This window comes from Aquila chrysaetos, chromosome 26 (genome assembly GCF_900496995.4).
Source record: "Aquila chrysaetos chrysaetos chromosome 26, bAquChr1.4, whole genome shotgun sequence".
NCBI classification, from domain to species: Eukaryota; Metazoa; Chordata; class Aves; order Accipitriformes; family Accipitridae; genus Aquila; species Aquila chrysaetos.
This window is the reverse complement of record NC_044029.1, coordinates 1,137,984-1,159,869: the sequence shown is the minus strand read 5'-3', so window position 1 is coordinate 1,159,869 and position 21,886 is coordinate 1,137,984. Positions and strand designations below refer to the sequence as shown.

Here is a 21,886-nt window from a genome sequence, read left to right as displayed (position 1 = left end):
CAGTACGATTTCCAGCCCCAGCAGGCAGAAGAACAGAGCAGCCACCGCTCAAAAGACACTCGGGCTCCTTTTACACCCGCGGAACGGGGCAGCGGCGGCTGCGCCGGGAGAAACGCGCGCCCCGTCCCGCCCCGCGTTTGAAAACCGCGCGCTACCCTCGGATTGGCCGCCGGCAGCCCCGCCCCTCGCCGCGGGAGGGCACGGAAACCCCGCCCCCTCCCCTCCTGCCACAGCCCACCTCTGCCGGGATTAACGCTGCTTCCCCCCACTGAAACCATGGAGCGGAGAGCAGCGAGCCCACCCCTGCCGTATGTTCATCTCCCCTCCCCACACCACACTGCGGTGACTGACCCCAATCTAAACCGCTATCTTTTATTGTTTTTTTTCAGAAAACGGAAGCTGAGAAACGCTTACATAAGTACGTTAACTTCTTAGAGAAAGAAAAATGCAGGGACCTACACCGATCAGCAAAATATAAAGTTGAAGGAATATATAGGAAGTTTATGCATAAGAAACCTTCCCTCAACCTCTGAAAAGTTTCCAGAGAAGCAAGTATTTGTAGGCTCGGGTGTTCCTGCTCTTTCAGGGAAGATGTGGGTGGCTCTGAAAAGAGCCTTTGGGTTGTTTGTTGGAAGAGTTTTACTTGGCTTTAGCCTTGTGGCTGTCGGTCTTCTTGGGCAGCAGCACGGCCTGGATGTTGGGCAGCACCCCGCCCTGCGCGATGGTCACCTTGCCCAGCAGCTTGTTGAGCTCCTCGTCGTTGCGGATGGCCAGCTGCAGGTGCCGGGGGATGATGCGCGTCTTCTTGTTGTCGCGGGCCGCGTTGCCCGCCAGCTCCAGGATCTCGGCCGTCAGGTACTCCAGCACGGCCGCCAGGTACACCGGGGCGCCGGCGCCCACCCGCTCCGCGTAGTTGCCCTTGCGCAGCAGCCGGTGCACGCGGCCCACGGGGAACTGCAGCCCGGCCCGCGACGAGCGCGACTTGGCCTTGGCCCGCGCCTTCCCGCCCTGCTTCCCGCGGCCGGACATGTCACAAGAATTCAAAAAAAAAACCAAAACAAAACAAACAACAAACAAAAAGCAAACCCGAGTAAAAAACAACCTGCGGGAGCAGAACAAATGCAGTAAGAGCTGCCACCTTGCCTTTTTATCCCTTCCTTCTGGGCTTCGGTGGGACTTCTGATTGGCGGAGGCTGCGATTGTGAAGTTAACCAATGGAAAGAGAGATGAAGTGGTGACCAATCGGAGGTGCCAGAGAGTTTGACATCACGAACCCGGATTGTCCAATAGACAAGAACAGCCTTGAGTCATCTCATTTGCATACCGTCCCTATAAATACGGGGGTCGCCGCTATTGTATTTACGTCGTTCCTGCGGTAGACAGGTAGCGACAGGCCTGTAAAATGCCGGAACCAGCTAAATCTGCTCCTGCTCCGAAGAAGGGCTCCAAGAAAGCCGTCACCAAGACGCAGAAGAAGGGTGACAAGAAACGTAGAAAGACTAGGAAGGAGAGCTACTCGATCTACGTGTACAAGGTGCTGAAGCAGGTGCACCCTGACACGGGCATCTCGTCCAAGGCCATGGGCATCATGAACTCCTTCGTCAACGACATCTTCGAGCGCATCGCCGGCGAGGCCTCGCGCCTGGCGCACTACAACAAGCGCTCCACCATCACCTCGCGGGAGATCCAGACGGCCGTGCGGCTCCTGCTGCCCGGCGAGCTGGCCAAGCACGCCGTCTCCGAGGGCACCAAGGCTGTCACCAAGTACACCAGCTCCAAGTAAATCTCTGGAAGATCGTCTAACCCAAAGGCTCTTTTAAGAGCCACCCACATTTTCAGTAAAAGAGTCGTTCACACTGATTCGATTTGGTGAGTGGTACTTGTATTTAGTGCTGGTTTTGTTCCCAGACTAGGGCATTTTAATGGTAAGAGAAAACGTTTGTCATGTTAGTACTGGGAATGATTGGATGGTTTTGTGTGTGCCCTACCCCGACTGTTCGTTGGGCAGGTGTATCAAAAGGCCGTTAAGCACCTAATCGAGTTCTAAAACTACTGAAGTTTTCTTTCCTCGTTTTAGAACAATTAGCTGCAGTAAGTGCAGAGATATATGCACGGTAGCATTCAGTTTGTTTTTTTCCCTCTGCTGTTCTGGCCTGAAATAAAGCTTTTTTTTTTTAACAACAGCTTTATTGTAATGCAGTTTATACCTTTCCTAATAAAATGTTGTCCCCTTTAAACATTAGCTGTCATTCTCAACCAACTTGGCCAGAAGCCAGAGCAGCTTGTTTACTCAGAGCTCCGTAAGGATTAGTCTGTGAACGTGTGATATTTGGGAGACAACATTTCATGAAATTTATCGTGCCACACACAGCAGAAGTGAAATGGTATAGAGAATAATATAATTTCATTAGTCCTAGAGATTTGATATGGATGTGACGCAGGTTTTTTTGTGTCGTCTCTGATGCAGAATAAGCGCTGCAGAATGAAGTGGTTCCTCATAGGTCCTAAGTGACAACGTAATAGGAAAATACAAGTAAAAAAAAAAGGGATGCTTAAAAAAAAAGTGAACCAGAGGGCTTTATCGAACTTCAGGTGGTGCAGGATGTTTACAGGCAAGGCTGGTTTTTCGAAAAAGCCTTTTGCAAGGGGGCTGAAATCCCGGCTGCCCGGGACAGAGGCGGCGTTAAAAGCTTCTGCTGCAGGGCCAGGGTAAAAACTCCGCGTCCGCCGGCGGGTTACCGCTGTGGCGGAGCGCCCGGCCGCCGCCGGCCCCGCTCGGCGGGGTAGAGCCGAGGGAGACGGGAAACGAGACAGCGCGGGAGGGGACTGCGGCGCGGGAACCGGCCGTGTCCCACCCCCCGCCCCGCGCCGGACGGCGGGCTTTTCAAATCCTTCCCATTGTCCAATGGAATGTGTGCCTTCCCGCTAGCCAATCACAGGGCGGAGGTGGCTATAAATAGCGGGCCCGGCGGCCGCTTTCCGCACAGATCTGTGTTGCTCCGTGCTAGGCGGCTGCTCCGGGGAAGATGGCGCGCACGAAGCAGACGGCGCGTAAGTCGACGGGCGGGAAGGCGCCCCGCAAGCAGCTGGCCACCAAGGCGGCCCGCAAGAGCGCGCCGGCCACGGGCGGCGTGAAGAAGCCGCACCGCTACCGGCCCGGCACGGTGGCGCTGCGCGAGATCCGGCGCTACCAGAAGTCGACGGAGCTGCTGATCCGCAAGCTGCCCTTCCAGCGCCTGGTGCGGGAGATCGCGCAGGACTTCAAGACCGACCTGCGCTTCCAGAGCTCGGCCGTGATGGCGCTGCAGGAGGCGAGCGAGGCGTACCTGGTGGGGCTCTTCGAGGACACCAACCTCTGCGCCATCCACGCCAAGCGCGTCACCATCATGCCCAAGGACATCCAGCTGGCCCGCCGCATCCGCGGCGAGCGTGCTTAATTTACTAGCAAACGGATTTCTCAGACTACCGAAAACCCAAAGGCTCTTTTAAGAGCCACCACGTGGCCACTAAAGAGAGCTGTAAACTCTTAGTCCTGTGTGGGCAGCGATGTGCTTCCATGTGCTTTTCGGGCAGCTTTACAGTGACCGAGAGCCTGTATCCCGCCGAGTAAGTACCAAACAAAACGTGTACGTCACTTTTCAGAGGGGTTGAAAATGATTCTGGCCGTAGTGAAACGGCATGGTGTGGTTAACTCCAGCTGAGGTTATCGTGCTAGGGCAAGTCTCTGTTTAGGGTCAAAATTCCTTTCTACACGTTTTCTCTGGCGACTTCCTTTTTAGCTGGTAAGGAAAAAGTTTTAACCGTGGGGTTTCCTTTTCTAAAGAAGATACCTAGCTGTAAAAGATTTGTATATATTTTTAATCTGCCTGTATGTCTTGAAAGTAATCACGCACAACACCTTTAATTCGTAAAGGCGAGACTTTACAGAACCCTGAATTCTCGATTAGAGAAGATGTGTTTAGAGTTAACGCTATTGTAAATTGTCTCCTGCTGTGCTGCGTTTACTTTATGTTCTTGTGGTAACAACATTACGGTTTATTGTCCTAACAGAAATATTGTCTTCCTTCTAACCCCCCCCCCCCCTTTTTTTTTTTTGTGTGGGTGTTTTATTTCTAAAGGCGCAAGGAGTCGGTTCCCGCCCGCTCGGTAGTTTTCTCAGTGCTTTATCACTTGTGGTCTGTCCCCGTCGTGAGCGATGTCCCCCAGGCATCTTCAGCCCTTCTCAAGCACTTTTATTTTATTCCTGTGGTAAGCGTTGTGTTTCTAGAGAGAGCTGGGGGTAGGGCAGTGGCAAGGGTAATTTCTGCGAGTCCCGTTTTGAAAAGAAGTGTGCTTTTGGCTGGTGTTTTCTTGGGGACACACTCGTGGCATCCTTCACGGTTCTGGGTATATTCTGGGTATATCTGGTGTGAATGATTAGAGACGCCTATTTGGATCAATTTTCTCCATCTGTATTTAGGCTCTCAAAAATATTTGCTGAACTGAGTACAGAGGAATTGTTTTCCAAGGAGTATTAGTGATTAAAAACTTGACATTGAGTCCAGAATTAAGCTTAAATGGAGGATCTTCCCTATCCATCATATTTGGTGATTTTTGTGAACCTACCTGGAAAACAGGGTTTCTCCCTGCCTGTAAGTTCAGCTGCACAACCCCTTGCTCTCCTACTCAATAAATCTGTAATTGGTGCCTGAAAAATTTAGATTTCCAAAATTATCTCTGACTTTCCGTCGCCTTTCAATTATTTTTTTTTATACTGCAGGCCGTTTTATGTAATTTGGGGAGCTTGCTGTTCCACTGAAGTATTGGAAATAATGTCTTTTTGGTTTTTCAATGCTACAAGTGAACAACTGTGCCTTTAAGAAGCGGTCAGATTGAGCTGACTACATCCTTCATTTAAACTCAGAAACAAGGAGCCACGGAGAATTGCGGAGATAAAATGTTTCTTTTGGAAAGCCTAAATCTGCAAGACTCTTGGTTTTCTCTTAGCTGCTGATAAGCTTCATCTTAGCAAATCTTCCTGTCTCTCTGTCAGGAACTTGGACTCTGCAGCAAAATCTGACCAATCAAGAGCCTCGACACCATTTTCTTTCCCTTGTTTTTCTCACTTTCAGCCATTTTCTGTTACTTAACCTCGGAGGGATAAAGGCTGGGGGGGAAGGCATCGAGAATAGTACTTTGGGAATTAAGATAGTCTATATGATCCCCCCCACTTGTTCATTGACATAGGATTCGTGTTTTTCAGAACAGATTTTTTTTTTTGTAATAGATAATTACCAGTGAGATTGCAGAAATGAGTCTTAGTGAAAGCAAACTCATTTCCTGTTACTGTCTGGGATAGCGACAGATCTATTTATCTAAGCCTGTTTACATATGTTTATGATAAAATTATTTATAATTAAATCCAATAAAATAGCTATTTTTAATGTTTTGTATAGTGGATATTTAGTACCTTGTATAATCCAATGGTCAGAATACTTAAATTCCAGCAGAAGTTTAGGTAAAAAATAATGGGTTTTTGCATGTTCAAGAAATAAATTATTTTTGAGGAGTGAGACAGGGAAACAGGTTTTTATTTGCCTTAATCTCTATCATTTTCCCTCTAGTCTTTTAAAGGCTGTGGACTGTTTGATTAAATACAGTATTATTTGGACTCATTCTGAGACTTGAATGCTTGAATTGTGAAAAACACCAACACTCTATCAGCTGAGAAGGAAACAGATGTGCAAGGATCTTTGCAGGAAGGGTGAGCTCATATAAACTCTAAATTATAATGCCTGAGTCTGAAGTAGTTTTGGGGTGTTATATGTTATGAAAGGACACTAATAATAACTTACCACAGCTTGTCCTAGTGGACCAGCTATGCGATTAGGAAGAATTTACTGTGTGGATTTTGAAGCCTGTAACAGCTGCAGATGGTTGCAGTAGTGATATGTGGAAGAGTGGTTGACTGTAGCTTATAGAATGGGCTTTGCTCTTCCCTCCTTACGCAAGTGATTAAATCCTATCTGGAGTGCCATCAGTTTGCATATGGTGTTGAATCACTTCAGTATAAAAGAGCAACAACAGAAATCCCAAATCAGATGTTGGTTAGGGGAAAAAAAAATCGTTTCATAAGGTATGAACAAGAACCGATATCATGAGTATTTAAGTTGGGTTTCTTGAGTGAAGATAAACTACTTAAAGACTTGAAAGATATCTTGCACTTGCTATAAAATTCAGAGGAAAAACTTGATTATCAGTTAAGACTGTTACAGAATAGATCCTGGAAGGTGTTTGCTAAAACAAAACCCAATCACATCATGATTTAGAAATAAAACTGAATTTGCCATACACAGTTTATTTGATGTAACATTTCTTCAGTCTAAGACACACACAGGTGACTTAGTGCAAGATCTCCTGAGTCAAAGTGAGAGTAAAAGTGGAGGCTCCTCTGGTACCAGCAAAGTCCAGGAGCATTTCTGTTCTTTTTTGCAGGAGAGCCTGAGCTAATGAATACTGCCAGGTAGAAGCTGGCTCTGAGCAAGACCAGTGTGCTGACTAGCTGAGGACTGGTTTGCAAACTGCTGGTGCTTTGCCCTTGTGCCTGTTGGTAATCATATAAGGTGCTTTTGTAGGTGATTTTAGATGCTCAGTAAGATATTTGGCTAAGACCATTCCTGGCTGTTTAGCTATCCTCTGTGAGTGATCTAGCACTGTGTTGGTGTGATCTAGCACTGTTTTGGTATGATCTGGCTCAAATCACTGCTTGGAAGAATGTACTTCCTATCTGTCCCATGGGTAAGAGAGAGCATAACCACTGATGTCCTTGTGAAATACTTCCTTTCATCAGAAATATATAAAAGAAGGTCTGATGAAAACATCTTTCTAGAACAAAAATATTTGGATCAGCCCTACTTGACACTTACTAGTTTCTGAAAAACTCTGAATAGATATATCCATATGAAAAAATAGGTGAGGTTTTCATTTGAATTAACTATTGTAATGTAAAAATTTTGTAAAGGTGGTAAGGTGGCTTCTATGCAAGCCAGTATCTAAAGATAAATCCTAAACATCCTATCACATTCTTTTTATTTGCAAATCCTCTTCAGGGCTGCTTCATAAGTGAATCACCTGTTGGTTACAGTCTTCAGTAATCACAAACAGTGAAGCCTGAGCTCAGCCAGCCTGAGCAGTACTGCCTTGCTGCCCCTCTTTTCTCTCTTCTCTCCCACTTTTAAGTCATGTTGTATCTTCAGCTGAGTATAAGCATCTTTCAGACTGTAGATGTACAAACATCATTGTCACAACAGTATGAACATTTGCTAAGTTTTCATATTATAGATAGGTGAGCTTTAGGAAGTACTGTTTGTCAGCTACTATTTTTATGGATTTGTCTGCTGGCCACCATAACTTGGTCTGACCCTAGGATGCTGCTGATTAACGTAAGGTCCAAGTGTAAAGGTTTCCAATTGCTCTTTCAGTTCTCAGGTCACAGCTTGAGCTGGGTGCCTCCAAAGAGGGACCTCTACAGTATATCACACCCCTCAGTTATACCCGTACCACCCAGCACTCGATCCCCAAGTCCAATCACTTAATTTTGGTCAGTGGTCTTTATTTCTTATTCATTTTCACTGTTGCTGGGCTGGCCTCCTTCTGAAGTTACCTCATTCTCTTGGAATTGTTTCCCTGGTCTTTATTCATTCCGCTCCTATCTGAGAGATTCAGCTAGTTCTGTGTTAACAGTATTAGTATTATCAAGAAGTTTACTCTTGGTCAGCTCTTGTGGCCTAAGGCTTCAACTACTTTAGCTACTAGTGCTAAGCTACTAATGCTAAATGAGACTATTCAGAGAGAAGAATACAGTTAATCAAATTTCTTCTATAACAGTATGAAGCAATAGTCAAATGGGAAGCGCTATTCTCAGCAAAGCTGTTACTTTGAAGTAAAAATGACTAGTAATGAAAAGGCAATCTACTCATGGAACATAATATATAAACCAATGCAAACCAAATTTGATTAAAAGCAGATAGTGGATGAAAACTGTAAGCTCAATTTGATACCTTGGCTTTGAGAGACAAACTCTTCTAACTATAAGGTGGTGGTGTTATAGTGCTCTGTATATTGTAAAAGATGCATTGCCCTAGTTCTAAACTTGGGTCCAACAAGCATTTCAATGCCTTTTAGAAAGTTAGGAAAATACACTACAGCATAGACCACAAGAACCGTAGCAGGTACTACTTGCCAGCACATAAAGTTCTTTGTAAAGTTAAAGTCCAGGAGAGGAGACCTTTCTAGCTCCTTTAATCTCCTTTATCCAGGAACAGTTATTGCTTATAGGACAACACTGTGGCAAATTCCCTAAGTATCCAGGTTGCAGTCTGTGTGAAAACTCTCACACTCTGTAGGAGTGTCTTAATTTCCTAGGTGACAGTACAGAGCAGCAGTGTTACAAGAGACACCCTCCTGACTTCTGGTGAACACTTCACTATTCTGTAACTGCTAAACTCTGAAGCCTTAAACTCTTTCAGGAAAGACTGGTGACCTTTACAACTCTGATGAGTACTCATACAGCATTAGTAACTGAAATAGTGAGATGGGGAAAAAATTCAGATTTGTCCAAAATTGTGAAAACCCACATATTCCCAGAACTCTGGAAATAGGCAGGATGTGCAAGCAACAGAAAGAAGAGCAGAAGAATAGCTGTAAGTATGGGGGGTGTCAATTGCACCTGGCTACTAGGTAATCAAGATCTCAAAATATCTACTTGCAGCTCATCTGGGACACCCAGGCTGTGAAAACAGTGTGGAGCACAAAGCAAGGGACAGTATAAACTAAAGCAATTGAGAGAAGAGGAGAGGAAGAGAAGGATCAGTCCTGGACCAAGAAGGCATTCAGCTATGGAGACAGCAGTTGGTGAGTAAATCCTGATGGTGACAGAAGCATTAGAAGTTGGAGAGACAGAGGAATAGAATTGCTGTTAACTTCTAAACTGCACAAGAGGCCATTTGAAGATGAGCATGTTTTAGGCAACACCTCCCTTGCCCTGGAGACCTGCTGAGGGCTCACAGCAAGCATTCCTTGTCCTGCCTGTCCCTGCAAGCAATACTGGCCTGCCCACTTGCAAACTTGGTCTTCTAAGTGTGTGTTAGGATGTGTGAGTGAAATAACTTTTGCTTTAAAATAAAAATGCCTTCCCTTCCTTGTAAGTTCTTGCACTGTGCTTTGCTGCAGCACATCAATGTTTAGATGTTGTGTGGTTTTTTTTTTTTTTTCTTAACATCAGTTAATAGTTAATCATAGAGAGAGAACTATTTGTTAGCCAGTTTCCAGGCAGCGGTAGTGTCTGGCTTCAGTTCCAGAACTGATTCTCTGTCTTGCAGGCCGTTTTACCCCCAAGCACTGTGACAAGTTGTTAGCACAGGACTGGGAAGAAAATGTGTTACTGGGCTTGATCACCGCATCTTTATACATCAGCAAAGACTGTACTATGCTGTGCTGTGTCATCTGTTCTGATGTATGTCTGGAGATTAAATGTAGTCAAGATATTAAAAAAGCTGCTCAAATCTCCCGTATATCTTTTTTGCTGCTCTCTTGTCCATTTATCCTGACCCACCACTACACATTTCCTAAGACCTTCCAACATTTCCTTGCATGCCTGCCCCATATCATAAATATTTGAGATAGTTATGAGCATCCCCTTTCTCTCTGCACCTGTGTTTTTGTATGTTATCCCAAGCACATCACTGATCCATCAGGATGGACCAGTAAAGCTATACAAAATGCTGACCTGTAAGAGCTTCAATCTGTGAGGCCATTAATAAGGAAGAAATTGTTCCAGAGGGCACCCAAGATAATTTTTGAGAAATGTTCAGTATGCTCCTGTGGATTTTAGCACAGTATGCCAATGTTGTAATGTACATGTGGATGCAGAGCTTAATGTATGATGTAAGAAGCATGACAGAAAAGGGAAGAAGGTTTCTGGGACACAGCCTTCCAGGAACAGCCAAAGATAAAATGTAAAACTTTCACATGCCAATTCAATGAGCTGAGCTCTGAACATTTTCAGAATTGATTCAGACTGGTAGTCCATGAAAAGCAGTTAAGATCCCCATTCCACCAATGCAATGATAAGTAACATTTGAGAATTTCTGTATGCTTTTCTGCAGTCAACCAGCTCATTGTCAAAATCACTATCACACTGAGATTAAAGGACTTCCAAGCAGAGAATCATGCTAGCTACAATTTAAGTCGGTTATATAGTAAAATAAAAATGTTAAGAAAGCTTTTTTTTTTCCTTTTTTTTTTTCTTCTTTTTGTCCCTTTCTCCTAAATGAATTATGGTGCTAGTTGTTGAAACTGAATGTTGTTTTCCTTAGTTGTGCCAGTTTTGATCTTCCCATTACTTCTCCCAAACAGGGTAACCTGACAGATTTTTTTGTTGTTGTTGTTCTGTTTTATTTTTAGGGAAAAGGAACATATCCAGGAAAAAAAATGGAGCTCCTCTACATGGATATGGACTAGTTCTCTTCCAGGAGAGATGATTTTAAAAGTCTAAGAGAGGTAACTACACAGACACCAAAGAAAATGCAAGGGTTGCCAATGTTTGGTGCTCTCAGGCTACTTGGGCAATCTCAGTCTAGGCCAATATAACACAGAAGTTTCACCAGACCAAACATGTCACCCCACCTCTGCATCCAGTGCCTGAAAACTGTAACAGAGGCAGCAGCACTGCCAGGCCAGTTCTTGCTGTTTCACTGGTGGTTTAGGTACGTGTGTGCAGAGTTTGAGTTCACCTTGCAGCAGTACAAGTGCAGTCTACAGAGAAGTAAAATGAACAGCTAATCTAATGTGAAGTAGTCAATACTGATTATGTGCAATGAGGACTGAATAACAATTGTATGTATATGTGTGTCTGTGTGCATGTCTATATGCAGTTACACATTTTCAGATATCTGTAACTTCTAGGATCTTTAGCCTTAGGAAGTTCTTAACTTATCCCTATAAAACTATACCCGGTTTGAGGGCCCTGGAATGAATGCCTCTAAGATCACATTAGATGTATTTTGAAATGTGTTGTATTTAATGAACACTTGTATACATTGTATTTTAAGAATATTTCCAAATACTGATACCTTGTATCCTCAAGAGTTTTTAGGGGGGTTGGTTTAATTTTTTTTTTTTTTTTTTTTTTTTTTTTAAACATATTAGAAATAACATTTTGGAGTTACTATTTATCAGCTATTTAACTAAAAGTACAGTTTAAAGTTCCCACTAATTCACCACACTGTCCCAGTATAGACGCAGAGCTCCACTACTGTACTATATAGCACAGCCACCCTCACCCTTGTTCCCCCGAAATGCAAAGCAGAGCTCCCAGAACTTCCCTAGGACCCTCCATGAGGCTCCTCCAGCTCTTTGCTGTTGCAAAAGGGATAGTATTGTATCCTTTCTCCTCCTTGAGATATCTTTCCATAACTCTTTCATTTATCTATCAGTCCTATGGAGGTCTTTACTTAACACTCTGATTTGGGTTTTGGAGTTGCTAATTGCTTTTGCTTTGTAAATAGAAGAGGCTTATCTGACTGGAGGCTGACACACATGTGCTAATGAATCTAACACTTAATTGTACAAGACTACTAGTTTAAATGTAGGAATCAGAGCTGACTGGTGGTGTTTATAAGAAGATGACTAAGCAGAAAAGCCAGGAGACCCTCATATCAAGGATTAAAAAAACCAACCAACCAAACAACAACAACAACAACAAAAACCCCCAAAACAAATGGGCTATGACACTTCCTTAAATGCTGTACTCACAATTTCGAAACAGTCGGTTGCCTGAATTATAAACAGATTCTATCAATAGATTTACACAATTTCATAAAAGAAGGCTGAAGAGTTTTGAACAAGGTTGTCTGGTGAGGAAGGAAATGGAAAAAGATAACAACAGATATTTAAAGGAAAAAACCCTGCTGCATTATGTTTCTCTGTTTGGAAAAAGTAATATATATAAAGATACATATAAATATATACATTCTCTAAAAGGATAGCAATTTCCTTTTTGCACATGTATCTAGTACACTTTCTGGGGCATGAGGCAGGATTGGTAAAGGTAAAGAACTAGGTAAATTACCCTAAAAATGTGTGAGCCATTATGATTAATAAGTAAGAAAGATGCAGGGGGGTGGGAGGTCTAAAACTGAAACACATTTTTTTTTCCTGTTTGCCAAAGCACTTGCGTAAAATTATGCCACTGAAGATCTTTCATAAAGCTATGCGTTCTCAAGATATGAAGACTAAATGCAAATTAAAACAGAAGCCACACCAAAAGAAAAACCCTGAAAAGTTCTTCAGGAAATTCTAATTGTTACATTTCTTGAAGACTTATTTATGTTTATTTCAATATTGGTCTGTTAAATGGGAAAGTGATTTATTATTGCCAAAATAACTAGAAATTTGTAAAACTCTGTGCTGTTAAAAAGAAGAAAGGAAAAACCCTAAGTAGCCCAAACCATTTTTTTCTTTTTTGACTATGAAATTGTGTTTAATCTCAGTATAAATTAGTTTAATATTATCTGTGTCAGGAAGTAAAGTTTCACCAAGTCTGCCTTAAGCCAATAAAGTTAGTAATATTAGAACACTGATCTGTATTTTGCTGTTAACCATTAACAATATGAGTAGCATTCCTATTTTGAGAGGCACGTGTTTAGCAAGGAGATAACCCAGGCATTAGTGTGAGATTATAGTAATAGTTTTTTGTTTCCATTGAGGTGCTGGGCAAGAATGTGTCTCTTGCTTCCCCAGTAGGAAGCATTCCCAGAACATAACATTGCAACATGTGCTGCTTCCTTATGGTCTGTCCTCTTAGAAGAATTCCTTAGGCTCTCAGCTTTTCTCATAAAGGTAAAAAATATGCTTGATAGGTAAAGGCATGACAGACATACGTATGTGTTTGTGTGTATGCGTGTGCGCATGTGCTGCGAGGAAAGAAAACCAATAAACTGACCACGTTTTAATCCGCAAGAAGGAAATAGTATGTTATGTTTAATAAAGGAAGAAAACCCTCTATTTCGCCAGATTGAGTGCTTCCTTCTCCTCCTCTTCTAAGCAACACCTAGAAAGACCTAGTAACAGAAAGAAGCTGGAGGTCGAAGAGAATGCGGCTGGCAGAGATCATTTAAATACAGCTGGGGAAAGGCCTCTACGTAGGCAAATACTAATAAATAAAAAATTAAAAAGCAACACATGAAGCGTCCAAAGCAGGGGCGGGGCGGCAGCGCCGAGCGCGGCCCCGGATTGGTCGGATTTTGCCGCAGACCCGCGGGCAGCGGGGAGGAACCGGGCCGGGGCCGGGGCCGGGGCCGGCACCCCCGCTCCTGCCACGGGCGGGGGCCCAGAGCTGCCTCGGAACCGCCACCCGCGCAGGGCCGGGCCGGGCAAGAAGCAAACAGGCGCGCAGGCGGGCGGCGGGCAGGGGTAGCGGCAGCGCGCAGGGCGGCCCGAGAGCGGGAAGCGCGGGGCGGCAGCCCGGCCCCGCTCGCCGCCCGCAGAGCCGGCGGACGCGTCCCGGGGGCCGGCGCCGGGGAGAGCGCCGCGGCCGCCGCCTCGCGGGAAGCCGGCGCCGAGGCGCGCGGGGGCCGCCCGGGGGCGGTGAGCGGGGGAAAGGGCGGAGACTGCGGCCGAGCCCCCGCCTCCCCGCCGCCCGCCTGCCGCCGCAGTCCTCAACCAGGTCGGCTCCCGGGGAATATACCGCGGCTCCGCGGCGCCGGCGGCGTGCAGTGCGAGGCTGCGGGTAGCGGCGCCATGTCCGGCAGAGGCAAGGGCGGGAAGGGGCTCGGCAAGGGGGGCGCCAAGCGGCACCGCAAGGTGCTGCGCGACAACATCCAGGGCATCACCAAGCCGGCCATCCGCCGCCTGGCTCGGCGCGGCGGCGTGAAGCGCATCTCGGGGCTCATCTACGAGGAGACGCGCGGCGTGCTGAAGGTCTTCCTGGAGAACGTGATCCGCGACGCCGTCACCTACACCGAGCACGCCAAGAGGAAGACGGTCACGGCCATGGACGTGGTCTACGCCCTCAAGCGCCAGGGACGCACCCTCTACGGCTTCGGCGGCTGAATGCGGATCTCGGACCTTAACGCTGTCAAAACACCAAGGCTCTTTTCAGAGCCACCCACACGTTTCACAACGAGAGCTGTTTATTACTGAATTTGAGGTTCAAAAGTGTTAAAGCATTTTTGATTCTTTGATAGTTGTTAGACCTCTTACAAAGTACTCTTTCCCTAAACGTCTTAAAAAAAAAAGGCCCCGAGTACTGCAAAATACCCAGTGCACTAAGATCAGAGGTTTTAAGTAATTTCGTGAGTGTAAACTCAGTGCAGCTTTTATGAGGTATTTAGATTTATTTTTTTCTCACTAGTGGAGGCAGTACCGCCATCACTGTAACTGCAAATCACAACGATTTTGTACGTACAACGCCCAAGCTGTGACGGTTGCAGGGCGGAAGTGCCTGTAATTACGTTGTATTTTTTACTCCAATAGGAATGGAACAATTACAATCCTCTAATTTGCATAACACCCTTATAAATAGGGGGGGCAGGCGCCATTTTCAGTGTTGTTGAGGTACAGTGAAGACCTTGGAAAGAAACTTTTAAGGATGCCTGAGCCGGCGAAATCCGCTCCAGCACCGAAGAAAGGCTCCAAGAAAGCCGTCACCAAGACGCAGAAGAAGGGCGACAAGAAGCGAAAGAGAACAAGAAAGGAGAGCTACTCAATCTACGTGTACAAGGTGCTGAAGCAGGTGCACCCCGACACGGGCATCTCCTCCAAAGCCATGAGCATCATGAACTCCTTCGTCAACGACATCTTCGAGCGCATCGCCGGCGAGGCCTCGCGCCTGGCGCACTACAACAAGCGCTCCACCATCACCTCGCGGGAGATCCAGACGGCCGTGCGGCTCCTGCTGCCCGGCGAGCTGGCCAAGCACGCCGTCTCCGAGGGCACCAAGGCTGTCACCAAGTACACCAGCTCTAAGTAAAACGGTTTTGAACTATAAACCAAACGGCTCTTTTAAGAGCCCCCACGCTTTCCTAAAAAGAGCTGTAATTGCAACTTTAGTTTTGCTCCCAGATTTCTGAATTAAATCGTATAGTGTACATTATATTAACTTGGGAGCAATGAGAGTTCATTTCGCAAAACCGTTCTTGAAGTAATAAACAGCTCTCGTTGTGAAACGTGTGGGTGGCTCTGAAAAGAGCCTTGGTGTTTTAACAGCGTTAAGGTCCGAGATCCGCATTCAGCCGCCGAAGCCGTAGAGGGTGCGTCCCTGGCGCTTGAGGGCGTAGACCACGTCCATGGCCGTGACCGTCTTCCTCTTGGCGTGCTCGGTGTAGGTGACGGCGTCGCGGATCACGTTCTCCAGGAAGACCTTCAGCACGCCGCGCGTCTCCTCGTAGATGAGCCCCGAGATGCGCTTCACGCCGCCGCGCCGAGCCAGGCGGCGGATGGCCGGCTTGGTGATGCCCTGGATGTTGTCGCGCAGCACCTTGCGGTGCCGCTTGGCGCCCCCCTTGCCGAGCCCCTTCCCGCCCTTGCCTCTGCCGGACATGGCGCCGCTACCCGCAGCCTCGCACTGCACGCCGCCGGCGCCGCGGAGCCGCGGTATATTCCCCGGGAGCCGACCTGGTTGAGGACTGCGGCGGCAGGCGGGCGGCGGGGAGGCGGGGGCTCGGCCGCAGTCTCCGCCCTTTCCCCCGCTCGCCGCCCCCGGGCGGCCCCCGCGCGCCTCGGCGCCGGCTTCCCGCGAGGCGGCGGCCGCGGCGCTCTCCCCGGCGCCGGCCCCCGGGACGCGTCCGCCGGCTCTGCGGGCGGCGAGCGGGGCCGGGCTGCCGCCCCGCGCTTCCCGCTCTCGGGCCGCCCTGCGCGCTGCCGCTGCCCCTGCCCGCCGCCCGCCTGCGCGCCTGTTTGCTTCTTGCCCGGCCCGGCCCTGCGCGGGTGGCGGTTCCGAGGCAGCTCTGGGCCCCCGCCCGTGGCAGGAGCGGGGGTGCCGGCCCCGGCCCCGGCCCCGGCCCCGGCCCGGTTCCTCCCCGCTGCCCGCGGGTCTGCGGCAAAATCCGACCAATCCGGGGCCGCGCTCGGCGCTGCCGCCCCGCCCCTCCGCTGCTCCCCGCCTCCGGTTCGTGGGGAGCCCCCGGCGGGACGTCTCCCGGGCCGCGCTCTCTTTGTTTTCCTCTGTCGTGGCGGCTCCGTGTTTTCTTTGCCTACCCGGACACTGCGGTCCCGAGAGCTGCCCCCTCCTCCGTGCAGCCCTGGGGGCTGCGCCCCGAGCGTTCAGCGCTTTCGCGTCCGCACGGAGCGGCATGCAGGTCGGTGCGAGAGGGAGCAGGGAGCGAGGCCCTAAGCGGCCGGGAAAATCGGCAGAGAGGGGCTCCAGTGGGAAAACTCCTAGACCCGAAGCTCCTGTGAAAGGAACTCGGAGCGGCTGCTTGGGAGCGCAGAAGGAACCGTCCGCCTTTCCCCTCTTCAGGCAGCCCCAGCCCCGCAGCGCGGTCCCATGGGCAGCGCTGGCCGCGGGGCGCCGGGCTCGCTGCCGGCCCCTGCAATGGAGCAGTGCTCCTTAACGTGCAGCTGGATGCAACAAGCGAAAGAAAGCATGACAGACATTACCAACCATGTCTGTATGACATCTCAAAAATGATAAATAAACAAAAAAATTTTCTTCAAATGAGCAATGCAGAAATTTTGCTGTATATGTCACGCTTTTGGTAACAAACCTCGCACACGTGCTGCTTACAGTATGTTGGACTGTATTTGTAAAGTGAACAAATAACTACTGAAAGAGTTAATGGGACTATGTTTTTAAATTAAATGTGTTAAGATTTAAAATGTTACTTACACAGTCAGAATAGAAGTGATATAGCTATGGTACTTGCCAATTGTTACATTATTAGGATTTTCTGCACTTCAAACAGGTCTAACTTTTAAAAATTATTGATACGCTTTAAAATTTCTACAGTTGTTTATGTAATGTCATTCTGGAACATAATTCACAGAATTTAGGCAACATCTCCGAAATATTTCTTGGCAGAATATATTCCCTAAATTCAAGGGAAAAATGTGATTGAGATATTCATGTATTAAGTTAAAGGTGTTCAAAAAAGTACAAGTCTTTGTTATGTTTATAATTATCACTATGAATTCCATTTTCATTCAAACTGTTATTTCAAATAAGTTAAGGAATTGCCACTCAACTATATACAACATGAACAGGCAAAACCAGCTATAATTTAGATTGTGTTCACTTTTTGACTGAACAGAATGAACTAAAACTGTTTATAGAGTAACTGAAAGGGGTTTTTTGCTAGTGGATCTGCCAGGCTGGTGCCTAACATTACCATTTGGCTCCATGAAGTTTGCTTTGTTCTTTATACCTGAAGATCTGTGTCTAGATATGTTTCCTGAGGCAGTTATAAACAACCTTCTGAATACAAAAGGAAGCCTAAAAGAATTACACAAAATCTTTCAGTCTGTCAAAATCATAATATCTTCATAACTCTTCCTAAGTGCAGGGTAAGCATCCTAGTATAACTTTTCCCTCTAGCAGTATAACCACTGAAAGACTTGGAAAATAATCTTCCAAAGTGTCCCGGCAGAAATGAGTGATGCAGAGCCGGAGACCAGTAGATTACAGATTACTTAGCTGCAAACCCCTTTCCCCAAAGTGTGGAGCACATTTGATGTAATTTAATATCATGCTTCTGGGAGGCTGCCTTGCCTCTAGGTTGCTGCAAGTGACCACAGACATGTTTCCTAAGTGTTTCTCTGACATAGTCAGTTCTGTCATGGACCACAGGGTTTTCTTAGACAAAAATAAGTAGAGCGGAAAGAAAATTTTGCTGCTGAGTATAATCCCTAATGAAGTTGCTTTTACTGTTGATTAGAGACCAATTATTATTTGGATCATTTAGGATCCAATCCCCAGGTTATAGGTACTACATTTTCCTCATGAATTTGGACACATATTGCTAGGAGCTAAATTAGAAAGGAAACTTATGCAAGCCTCTGCTCCATTAAAAAAAAAAAAAAAATCTGTAGCTTTTCAAGTGTGCTTTAATTAGGACAGTCACCCTAGTTCCTCATTAAACTATAACGAGGAAGTTGCATTTGCTTGTTGCAGTAAGGCAACATCTCACGATGACTGCACAAGAAAGTACATAATTAGTAAAAAAATCATCACGTCAGTGTATTATATCCAACAGCAAAGTAGCTCCTAATTTTCTTGAGAGCTTATATGGCAATTGAAATCCATATCTGTATTTGCTGCAACTGTAATAATAGTAATAATATTATGCAAACTAAAGTCATGTAAGATCTTTTTAATAGAGTACATTATTCCTAACATTTCAAACAAAGTAAAGGTGGAAAAGGATAGAAAAGCCTTTCATCTTACTTTTTAGCTATGAAATTCTAAGAGTTTTAATACATGGACTGACATCATTGAGTTATTCCTATATATAACTGTGATCTGTAACATTTGAGGGAGCTTGGTTAGAGGTATTTTTGCATTACAAGTTCTTTGGAATGTGAAGGTGTATTGGAACCCAGTGATACAGCTGAGGCACCATATGGATTTCTTCTTTACTACTGTTTGTTGTATAGGCAACTGAATGAAAGCTCATTTATTTAAACTTGCTTTGCTATATTCCTTCATCCAGCAGAATCTTGCTTGAAAGCCACGGAGTCTTTAATACCAGTAGATTTGCCAGCACTCTTATCATATAATCCATCTGACTTACAGGACATTTCCATTTCCATTTGAGGCCTCATCAGTGTGATGGCAGCACAGGGTTCACAGCTGGTGAAACCACCAGTGGCTAAGAACAAAAACAGGGAATGCTAAGAAGTGGATCTAAGTGTCACAGAGGGCAAAAATCCAGTTACTGAGGTGAGCAGAGTAGTGAGTGAAGAGGTGTTTGGAATGAAATTCTAAAGAAAATAATTAATTTCTGGTCAGATGACAAGAAGAATTTGGAGAAATGTGCTGGACTTACCTCCACACTGAGAGAAGGCCAAGGCACTCTCCTGTGGTACCTACTCCGATTTCCACATACAGGAGTTTGCTCACAGAGAAATCCCACTCCTGGAGACAGATACCCTCACCCCCATGGGCTTTCTCTGGTATTCCAGTGCTTTGACCCAGAGATGTGCTCTTGTGGCCCAGAAAGCCCCTCATATCCTGGGCTGCATAAAAAGCTGCATGGCCAGCAGGTCGAGGGAGGTGATTCTCCCCTTCTACTCTGCTCTCATGAGACCCCACCTGGAGTAATGCATCCAGTTCTGGGGTCCCCAGCACAAGGAGGACATGGACCTGCTCAAGCAGGTCCAGAGGAGGGCCACAAAAATGATCAGAGGGCTGGAACACCTCTCCCGTGAAGAAAGGCTGAGAGAGTTGGGGTTGTTCAGCCTGGGGAAAAGCAAGCTCTGGGGAGACCTTACTGCAGCCTTTCAAAATAGAAAGACAGAGAGAGACTTTTTACTAAGGCCTGTAGTGACAGGACAAGGGGCAACTGTTTTAAACTGAAAGAGGGTAGATTTAGATGGGACATAAAGAAGACATTTTTTGCAGTGAGGGTGGTGGGACACTGGACCAGGTTGCCCAGAGAGATTGTGTCTGCTCCATCCCTGGAAGTGTTCAGGCTGGACGGGGCTTTGAGCAACCTGATCTAGTGGAAGATGTCCCTTCCCATGGCAGGGGGTTGGACAAAATGATCTTTGATGGTCTCTTCCAACCCAAACTGTTCCATGATTGCAATCTTCTAAAACACATATATGCAGGGAACTGCTCTGGAAACTATAGAAGACTTGTGATATTAAACACAGTTTTTATATCACTGCAGTTCTTCAAGAGAGGTGTAATTGCTGGAGATACATAGCTGCAGCTAATGATCAATAAAACAGCGTAATGAAAACATTACAGGTCTAAATGTATCCACTCACAAACAAAACCCTTAGGCACAGATACTGTTACCATATCAGAAGAGTCTGGTGCTCCAGAGAGCTCTCTTCCTCTATGTTTCTCTCCACAAACCATCCCTGATGTCCCACTTTGGTTATGATACAGTCCTACTTAAAAGCCTCTCTGCTTGCAGGGTGGGGAGGAAAGGCACAGGATAGTATTTTGCCATAGGCAATAATTTCCTTCCTCTAAGACCAGAGCATTCCTCCTTCTCCCCAGGGTATGGGGAGGGCAGAGGTGCCGCACAGGTGGGAGCTGTGGCCTCAATGCAGTGTGCTGCTGGCCAGCAGGTGCAGCTTCTGGGAACATCTGAGCAAGAGGAATCAGCTAGACAGTCTCTCATAATTTATTACTGTGAATCTAAAGAGCTTTAATATTGTGCTCTTGGGTGATACTTGTGCCAACAGTGTAGATTAATTCAAATATTGCTCACTGTTCACTGATGTAACAAGAGGAATAGCTACACACAGTGAGGAAATTTAAGAGGGGCAAGTTTGAAAATCACACTTAAAACAGGAAAATACCAGCACTGCAAGGAGTTTCTTCTGAATGGAAAGATTGTTGCTTTACAGTGCAGGTCTGACTAGTTAAGGATCTAGACCAAAATGAGACAATTCCCCTAAAGCATTTCTCAGGATATTTCTGAATTAAATTAAATCACAGGGAAGCTTTACATCTTTTAAAGAACAAAGGCCTATAAAGGAAGACTTTCTTCATTCTTAGATGTAGTTATATGGGTTTGGGATGCTCTCCTATTTATTTTCATGCTGCATAGATTTTTCCACTTCCCCCTCAGCCTTCTAGCCACCCCCCACCCCATATTTCATACCATAAGTAGTCTGTAGTCATAAAAGATGAGCAGATTCAACATTAAGAACGAGCATTTTACCATTCCTGTTACAAGAAAAACACAAGAGAATCAATAAATCACTACAAATGCAATTAGTGTTCTTTCATTTAAAAAGGATGAGAAGCTAGAAAAAATGTATCATCCTTCTCCTGTAAGAGCCAGAAGTTTTAAGAAATTGCCACAGAACACGGTTTGAGCTTTGTAACAAAATCAGCATATTAACCCTTAGCACCCAAGTACTTTTGTAAAGAAAGCAACACAACTCTTTTCTGACTGTGTGGGTGGCTCTGAAAAGAGCCTTTGGGTTATAATGATATATTGTGAAAAGCCCGAAAAGCTTTGCTCGCTGAGCTTATTTGCTTTTAGCCTTATGGCTCTCAGTCTTCTTGGGCAGCAGCACAGCCTGGATGTTGGGCAGCACCCCGCCCTGCGCGATGGTCACCTTGCCCAGCAGCTTGTTGAGCTCCTCGTCGTTGCGGATGGCCAGCTGCAGGTGCCGGGGGATGATGCGCGTCTTCTTGTTGTCGCGGGCCGCGTTGCCCGCCAGCTCCAGGATCTCGGCCGTCAGGTACTCCAGCACGGCCGCCATGTAGACGGGCGCTCCAGCCCCCACCCGCTCCGCGTAGTTGCCTTTCCGAAGGAGCCGGTGCACTCGGCCGACGGGGAACTGCAGCCCGGCCCGCGATGAGCGCGACTTGGCTTTAGCTCGGACTTTGCCTCCCTGTTTCCCGCGGCCGGACATACTTTAGGCGCTTAAAAAAACTACAAGCAGAACCTTCCCGACAACAACGAGGCGATCATACTGACGCAACGTCTGCCCCCTTTTATCCCTTCCCTGGGCGGGATTAGTGCTTGGTGATTGGCTGGAAACAGTCGTCACTTATACAACCAATGAGAAGACGGATCCTATAGTAACCAATCAGCGACAAAGATACACCCCCGTGAGGGAAAGTCCAATCGAATTGTACGAGTTAGAGCTCTGGTATTTGCATAACAGCCCTATAAATAGAGGGCGCCGCGGCCATTTTACTTGCTGGTCTCGTTCTGAA

The 21,886-nt window shown here is 46.4% G+C and overlaps 6 protein-coding genes across 13 annotated transcripts; 4 read left to right on the top strand and 2 right to left on the bottom strand.

Moving 5' to 3' along the window:
• Positions 1-359: 359 nt before the first annotated feature.
• Positions 360-21,847, bottom strand: LOC115336182 (histone H2A-IV). 2 transcript variants are annotated; one of them, XM_041120572.1, is made up of 2 exons: positions 21,538-21,847; positions 360-987 (listed from the first exon to the last, which is right to left on the bottom strand). In XM_041120572.1, exons 1-2 carry the CDS (start codon positions 21,577-21,579, stop codon positions 640-642), a joined length of 390 nt encoding a protein of 129 aa, XP_040976506.1. In that variant the 5' UTR covers positions 21,580-21,847; the 3' UTR covers positions 360-639. The 2 variants fall into 2 exon arrangements, with proteins under 2 accessions (XP_040976506.1, XP_029858672.1); XM_030002812.2 differs by lacking the exon at positions 21,538-21,847 and having other exon boundaries at positions 360-1,085.
• Positions 1,362-1,855, top strand: LOC115336189 (histone H2B 8). Its single transcript, XM_030002820.2, has one exon. It carries the CDS (start codon positions 1,403-1,405, stop codon positions 1,781-1,783), a length of 381 nt encoding a protein of 126 aa, XP_029858680.1. The 5' UTR covers positions 1,362-1,402; the 3' UTR covers positions 1,784-1,855.
• On the top strand, positions 1,798-13,028 carry LOC115336206 (histone H3). 7 transcript variants are annotated; one of them, XM_041120565.1, is made up of 6 exons: positions 1,798-1,869; positions 2,988-3,606; positions 4,460-4,631; positions 5,604-5,743; positions 8,750-8,892; positions 10,444-13,028. In XM_041120565.1, exon 2 carries the CDS (start codon positions 3,027-3,029, stop codon positions 3,435-3,437), a length of 411 nt encoding a protein of 136 aa, XP_040976499.1. In that variant the 5' UTR covers positions 1,798-1,869; positions 2,988-3,026; the 3' UTR covers positions 3,438-3,606; positions 4,460-4,631; positions 5,604-5,743; positions 8,750-8,892; positions 10,444-13,028. The 7 variants fall into 7 exon arrangements, 6 of the variants coding, with proteins under 6 accessions (XP_040976499.1, XP_040976502.1, XP_040976503.1 ...); XM_041120568.1 differs by lacking the exon at positions 1,798-1,869 and adding an exon at positions 7,461-7,579 and having other exon boundaries at positions 2,995-3,606; XM_041120569.1 differs by lacking the exon at positions 1,798-1,869 and adding an exon at positions 6,475-6,602 and having other exon boundaries at positions 2,995-3,606.
• Positions 13,748-14,220, top strand: LOC115336196 (histone H4). Its single transcript, XM_030002827.2, has one exon. It carries the CDS (start codon positions 13,780-13,782, stop codon positions 14,089-14,091), a length of 312 nt encoding a protein of 103 aa, XP_029858687.1. The 5' UTR covers positions 13,748-13,779; the 3' UTR covers positions 14,092-14,220.
• LOC115336188 (histone H2B 7) lies at positions 14,584-19,680 on the top strand. Its single transcript, XM_030002819.1, has 2 exons — positions 14,584-15,014; positions 19,668-19,680. The coding sequence occupies exon 1, from the start codon at positions 14,630-14,632 to the stop codon at positions 15,008-15,010; it is 381 nt and encodes a 126-aa protein (XP_029858679.1). The 5' UTR covers positions 14,584-14,629; the 3' UTR covers positions 15,011-15,014; positions 19,668-19,680.
• Positions 15,183-15,612, bottom strand: LOC115336195 (histone H4). The gene has a single exon (XM_030002826.2). The coding sequence runs from the start codon at positions 15,578-15,580 to the stop codon at positions 15,269-15,271; it is 312 nt and encodes a 103-aa protein (XP_029858686.1). The 5' UTR covers positions 15,581-15,612; the 3' UTR covers positions 15,183-15,268.
• Positions 21,848-21,886: the final 39 nt, after the last annotated feature.

What these genes read in the sequence shown, in the direction of transcription:
- LOC115336196 (XM_030002827.2), top strand. Translation starts at nt 13,780, where the DNA reads ATGTCCGGCAGAGGCAAGGGCGGGAAGGGGCTCGGCAAGGGGGGCGCC.
- LOC115336189 (XM_030002820.2), top strand. Translation starts at nt 1,403, where the DNA reads ATGCCGGAACCAGCTAAATCTGCTCCTGCTCCGAAGAAGGGCTCCAAG.
- LOC115336195 (XM_030002826.2), bottom strand. Translation starts at nt 15,580, where the DNA reads ATGTCCGGCAGAGGCAAGGGCGGGAAGGGGCTCGGCAAGGGGGGCGCC.
- LOC115336188 (XM_030002819.1), top strand. Translation starts at nt 14,630, where the DNA reads ATGCCTGAGCCGGCGAAATCCGCTCCAGCACCGAAGAAAGGCTCCAAG.
- LOC115336206 (XM_041120565.1), top strand. Translation starts at nt 3,027, where the DNA reads ATGGCGCGCACGAAGCAGACGGCGCGTAAGTCGACGGGCGGGAAGGCG.
- LOC115336182 (XM_041120572.1), bottom strand. Translation starts at nt 21,579, where the DNA reads ATGTCCGGCCGCGGGAAACAGGGAGGCAAAGTCCGAGCTAAA. An exon ending in GAGGCAAAGTCCGAGCTAAA is followed by an intron (nt 988 to 21,537) that starts GCCAAGTCGCGC and finishes GCGCGGGCCAAG; the next exon opens with GCCAAGTCGCGCTCGTCGCG.